The sequence below is a fragment of the Motacilla alba genome, chromosome 2, assembly GCF_015832195.1.
Source record: "Motacilla alba alba isolate MOTALB_02 chromosome 2, Motacilla_alba_V1.0_pri, whole genome shotgun sequence".
Taxonomy (NCBI): domain Eukaryota; kingdom Metazoa; phylum Chordata; class Aves; order Passeriformes; family Motacillidae; genus Motacilla; species Motacilla alba.
This window is the reverse complement of record NC_052017.1, coordinates 91044759-91051043: the sequence shown is the minus strand read 5'-3', so window position 1 is coordinate 91051043 and position 6285 is coordinate 91044759. Positions and strand designations below refer to the sequence as shown.

Below are 6285 nucleotides of genomic sequence, written 5' to 3'. Positions count from 1 at the left end.
TCAGCCTGGTTGGCCTCGATGACCTCAGAGGTCTTTTCCAGCCTGATTCTGAGATTCTGTAATGAAAATGGATAAGCTGCGCTTCACGCGGTGCCTTCAGATCCGTGTGGAAGCCGCTTATCGCGGCAGAGGAGAAGGGGAGCTCCTCACTCAGCCCGCGGTGCGGGCTTCTCCTCACGCCTTGCCCTGATCCCAGGCGCTGCCGTGCCACCCAGGGATGTGTCGGGAGCGTGCTGTGGCCGCCGGCATGCAGCTCTCACCACCAGCTCTCTCCTCTGGCTCGGCACCTCACAGTCGCTGAGGCTCGGGGAAGCTGCGTGCTCAGGGTTTAACTTACACGGGAGAGAAAACTACGGCGCTCTTTGAAGACAGGTGGTTAAGAAATGAGCACCGGCTGCCTGAATCCAGTGGGAAATGGGGACAGGCGAGGTGCCTGGTGGGGGCTGGGTCGCTCGCTGGGTTTGTGTGGGGGTTGCCATAGCAGCTGCCAGCAGCTCCAAGTGCCCTGGAGAGACCGCAGGAGTAAAAACCTGCTTGGGATTCAGCAGATGCGGCACTTCGCAGCGGGACCTGCGCCTGCAGGAGCTTCTCAAGGAGCTTAACCTGACCCCAGTGCGTGAGTTCCCACCTGCCGCAGTCTGATCGGACAGAAAGTACAGCTATGCGATTAGAAATAAAGTTTTGGTAACAGGCACCCTTAAAGAAGATTTTATCATTTCGAAAACTGCTTAGATCTTCTCTTTTTAAATCATCGACTGAAAGTAGAGGTATTTTTCTCCCCCTTTCCTTGCTAGTCTATCATATTGATGCTGTAACAGGGATTAAAAATACTGAAGGTGTCTTTATTACAGAATTACGCAGTGCATTTTCTGTATTGTTGATTTTTTTTGAGGTGGTGCAGATGGAGGAGACTGTGGGAGGTGAAACTGAGTTAGGGGGACGAGACGAGCCCAGTTCCTCTCATGGTCACTCTTCACAGCAGGAATCAGAGCAACTGAGAGCAACACAACTTTCTTCTAAACCTCATATTGATCTCTGTCCACCTCTTATTGCTATTAAAAAAGGTAAGGAAAAAAATAGCAAGTACTTAATATCAGTTTTGTATGGGAAAAAAAAATCCAGGAAGAAAATGAGAAACCAATTATTAAGTAGAGTGTTTAAGTTTATATATACTGGGTGGGTGTGTGCTATTCTCAATCTGCCAGTGTAGGGAATATGCATGTATGTATCTACAGGGTCATCCACAGTGCAGCTCTGATACCCTAGCACATTTCCTAGTGTTGAATCACAGTAACACGATTCAAACAATTAAAAAAAAAAAATTAGTAGTAGTCCATAATATTGTGTACTTTACAATATGACACATAATTTGGTATCTCTTTTCTGGAATATTTTAAAACAGGTAATAGATTAAATTAGTTAGTTCAAAAGTTATTGAACATATAGCCATCTGCCTCTGTGCTTGTGGGTGCATCCCTTACCTATGTCCGTTTTGCTTATGTATTCACTGACCTTGTGGAAGAGGATCATGTTAGATAGTACTGAATAGATAAATATTCATGGCAACTGGGAGAGGGGTGTGAGGCCTGGAGAAAAGCTAGAAGGGCAAAAAGGAGAACTAAAGGCTAGTTGGCCTCACCTCAGTCCCTGGGAAGGTGGTGGAGCAGCTAATCCTGGATACCATTTCCAGGCACATGAAGAACAAGAAAGTGACTGGGAGTAATCAGCATGCATTTAGCAAGGGAAGAAATGTGATCAACCTCATTTCCTTTTGAAATGAATTGATTGATTTGGTAGGTGAGGGGAGTGCAATGGCTATGGTCTGCCTTTTCTTCAGCAGGACTTTTGACATTCTCCTGTTGAGAATATTTTATTGTTCCCCTTGAGGTGGGTTAGACACACGTTTGTGCTGAAATATAGAAAAAAATAATAAACAATGCTTTGAACAGTCTTAAAACCATAACTGATTCTACAGGAAGTCTGCAAAGATGCTTCTTGAAGCAATTCCTTATATACACTTGCACCAGCACCAGTCCTGTGAGCATCAGCATGGAACACCTCAGCCCAGCCTTGGGTCCATCCCCCAGCACCACCTCTGCTGCCCAAAGGTAGATTCTGAGCCAGGTGTTCCAGGATGGCTGGAAAAAGCTGTGGCTGTTTCTTATCACCAAGGGAAACTGTACTCCCTTACAAGGGATTGTTCTGCCTCTGGTAATTCCTTCCTGCTTCCAGCCAGCTTAACCCCTTCTGCAGTTGGACCTTCTTGCTCTCTATGCCAGATTGTTCCTGGTACAAAAGTACTGCTGAAGAGCAGTTACAATTTGAATTTTCCCTTTGCTCCTTTAATATCCTCATGGAGAAGCTATGGAAATGTGGGCTGTCTGAGCAGAAAGTGATGTGGATTGAAAACATTGAACAGATAAGCTCAGAGGGTGGTGATCAGCAGCACAAAGTCTGGCTGAAGCCCAGAAGGTAGCAGTGTACTCCAGTTTTTCCAGTCCTGTTCAACATCTTCATTAAAGATCTGGATGATGGGGCAGAGGGCACCCTCAGCAAGACTGCTGATAACACATAAAAGGGAGGGTTGGCCAATGAATCAGAGGGTTGTGCTGCCATCCAGAGGAGCCTAGAGAGGCTGGAGAAAATTCTTGCACCTGGGGATGAACAAGTCCATGCCACAATACTAGCTGAGGGCTAAATAGCTGGGAAACAGATTGGCAGGAAAGAACCTGAGGTTCCTGGTGGACAGCAAGTTGAACATGAGCCAAGAACGGCTCTTGTGGCAAAGGAGGCTGATGATACTATGGGATGGATAAGGAGTATTGCCAGCAGGTTAAGGGGGATGATCCATCCTCTCCATTCAACACTGGTGAGGCCTCACCTGGAGTAAGGTGTCCAGTTTTAGGCTTCCGAGTACAAGAGAGACATGGTTTTACTGGAAAGAGTCCAGTGAAGTGCCATGAAAATGATGGAGGCAGTAGAGCACCTCTCCTGGGAGGAAAGGGTAAGAGCTGGGTCTGAATGGGATCTTCTCTATGCATGTAAATGCCTGAAGGGACTGTGTAAAGATGAGGCGTACAGAAGAGGGAGTCAAACTCTTCTCCACGGTGCTCAGTGATGGGACCAGAGGCAATAAATGGTGGAAACTGAAACACAGGAGGTTATCTTTGAACATCAGGAAACACAGTGAAGGTGACCGAGCACTGGCACAGATTGCTCAGGGAGGTTATGGAGTCTCCATCCTTGGAGACAAGCAAAAGCCACATGGAAACTGTCCTGGACAACTGGCTTTAAATAACCCTGCTTGAGCAGTATCCCTTCCAATCCCAACCATTCTATGATCCTGTACATAATACATATTAATCAAGTGAAAAGAGATACAATTTGATAGAAAATTTATATGGAAATCAGTGCTATTAGAATTCCAGTTTTAGTCACAATCTTATTATTTATATAAAATAGATTAAACAGTAATTCATGGAAGGCTGGTGAGCTGTTCATAAGCATTACTGCATGCTCCACTGGAGATCCTATTTGCTGCCAATGATGGGATGTAAATATCATTTTTTGAGAAATAAAATGGTCTAATTTTCCCCAGTATGAGAAGACATTTGCTAGCAAATATGAAGACACAACACTGCAGGTCTTGTAAATGCATTTGTTGTACTTGAATAATTAGAACTTGTAATTTCTTCTAACTAGAGACAGAAAGCAAATATCATAGACATGGAGGGAACCTGAAGACAGGGAGCAGCGAGCGAGGATCTGCTGTCACAGGATCATCTCTGACTACTGTTCTTCCGGCAAGTGTTTTGTTCTAAAACTGATGGTTACTCAACTACCTTTTGTCCACTAAATGTTCTTGTATATAGATTTTTCTTTAAGTCTTCACTGACAAAAGCTTGTCTAATATTGAAGCATGCCGAGTTCCTTCAGTCTTTGTTAATTGCAAAGGAAAAATGAACCACTCAAAAGTGTTTACAGTGCTAAGGCACTGACTTTCTGTGCTCATGATGTGTGCTGCTTGGATTTTGGGTACTTTGATGTATTTTTTTTATCATCCACTGATGAAAAATACCCTTCCTTTGCCATGATGAAAATGAATGTTGTTCGAGAATACTTGAATAAGGTCATACTGCATCAGGGAAGGCATATGCAAAAAAAGTGATCTAGTTGTTGACATGGAAACCAGAGATGATAAAAGACTGGCATAGATGATTTGGGAACTACATGGTGAATCACAATTAGCTTTTAGAGATACCAAAAAGGTACTGACCAACAACTACAGGTATTCAGACATTGTCACTGTCTCCTGGTCTCTTAGAGGCTCAGGTAGAGAGTAAGTGGAAAACATCCATTCAGAGTCTGTTGTAGGACCAAATGGTAGGAAGCAAAGGTGCAAGTTGGCCAGCTTTGTTGGTTTTTTATCCAAGAGTAGGATTGATTGATTACAATTCCAATTAGTGTAGAGTTCTGGGAAGTGATGTAATTTATCTTTTTTTTCTCTCCAGTAAAAACTGTAAGGTACAAAGACACTTCAGACATTTCCAAACCCCAGATACTCCTGTCAGTGGGAGCTGTGTGTAGAGGGAAGCTATCTATGTGGTTACTTATTTACCCAAATCTTTAGTTTTCCCTATAGCTTCTGAGGATTTTCTGCTGACTTAAAAATGTTATTCACCATATCTATTTTCAGTCTTGTTCACACTGATAGGAAGATTTTGAAAATCCTTTTTTTTACGTAAATCTCCCTCTTTATAATTGCACTGCTACATTTGTATGATCTGTAAATTAATCATTAACTGTATATTAATTCCTGAGGTAACTGATTTTATAGTGATTTGGTTTATTTATTTCCTTTATGGTAATAACTTGATACTGTATATTAAAATGCAGGCAGTGTAGAGATCTGTCCCAGATCTGGAATATGGACATATAGATGTTTGGAACCTGGATTCACAAAGCTGAGATTTGAATGAGAGCTGTTATAGTTCTAAATTTGTATTGTGACCTTAGCATGAGTACACATTTGGTTCTGAGATCCTGGAGTTTCAGAGATGTAGTTTTCATAGCAGCTTTATACTGAGAAATAATTCTGGCCTAGCCAGTTAATTATTACTGTTCTTTTCCCTGTACATTCCTTATGTGCAATTTTTTCATGTTCCTGCTTGATATTAGTTTATAAAACCAGCTTAAAGATCAACAATATGAAATACAATCTTTAAGTGAGGAAAAATAATCTTTGTATTACAAACTTCTATTTTGTAGTCCACTGTTGAAAAAAGTAAAGTACTTTCCAGTGAAAGCAGAAAAGAACTAGCCAAGCAAGCCAAAGCAATCAAAGAGGAGAGAAGAGCTCAGATAGATGGAAGACACAGGTATTTGATATCAAGATTAGCAGATGGGATAGACTTGAGTGAGCAGCAAGTGGAGGAGACTATTATTTCTGATGACAAGGTAAATACTGATTAAATTTTTATTACAAGAAATATTTCTGAAATTTTCAGTGATTTGAAGCTCACAATTATCTACAATTGTATTTTTTTCTTTTAGTTTCAACTAATAGAACAATTCTTTGCCCCTAGTGGACTTAAAAAGTTGCTCTTCTTTTACCAAGATGTATTGCAGGTATGTTCCCGTTATTGCTACTGCGAAAGCAAATTTGCATTTTTTAAAAAATAAATCACATGGCTTGCAGAATTCAAAAAATCTTAATGGATCTTTTGTTTTGCTATTTATGCCAGTGTGGAAAGAATTTGGACCTCACTGTTTAAAAACTTCCATCTTGGCTTACATCAAAATTGCAGGATGCCTTGTGGTGTAGTTTGGCGCTGTTCTCGTTTTCACAAAAGAAAACCTAAAAATCACTGAGTAAAAATTCAGATTTCACAAGTGATAGAGATAATCGAGACAAAGTGTTCATGGTATTCAGAGTTTAAAACACTAGATTAGCTGGCATAAGTATTGTAAGAATGGGGGAGCTGTCTGTGTAAGAAACAGTTTATTTTCTTTTGGTTTGAACTGCACCAACTCCACTATAGACAAAGCACTCCTTCAAGAGGGTGAAAAAAGATGCAATTTCCTTCTAAATTAAGGTGGCATCATGTTCAGATCTGTCCCATTCTGCAGAAAATAAGCTTGGAAAGCTGTGACTAGAAATAAGGCAGTTGTAGTCCCCAAATTGTATTTTTCTCCCTTTAAGTTTTGAGAAGGAGAAGCCTCTGCATAAAGAATGAAATAATTTGTTCAGCTTCCACTGTGTATGTGATATCAGAAGGTGCCAAG

The 6285-nt window shown here is 41.3% G+C and overlaps 1 protein-coding gene across 1 annotated transcript in view; it reads left to right on the top strand.

Annotated features, from left to right (window-relative positions):
- The first annotated feature begins 145 nt into the window (after window positions 1-145).
- LOC119697115 (dynein heavy chain 5, axonemal-like) overlaps window positions 146-6285 on the top strand; it is a 146413-nt gene continuing 140273 nt past the window's right edge. The window contains exons 1-5 of the mRNA XM_038127309.1: window positions 146-767; window positions 893-1064; window positions 3703-3803; window positions 5269-5457; window positions 5554-5628. Of these exons, the coding sequence (XP_037983237.1) occupies window positions 902-1064; window positions 3703-3803; window positions 5269-5457; window positions 5554-5628 (528 nt within the window). The 5' untranslated portion in view covers window positions 146-767; window positions 893-901. The remainder of the gene's footprint in view (window positions 768-892; window positions 1065-3702; window positions 3804-5268; window positions 5458-5553; window positions 5629-6285) is intronic.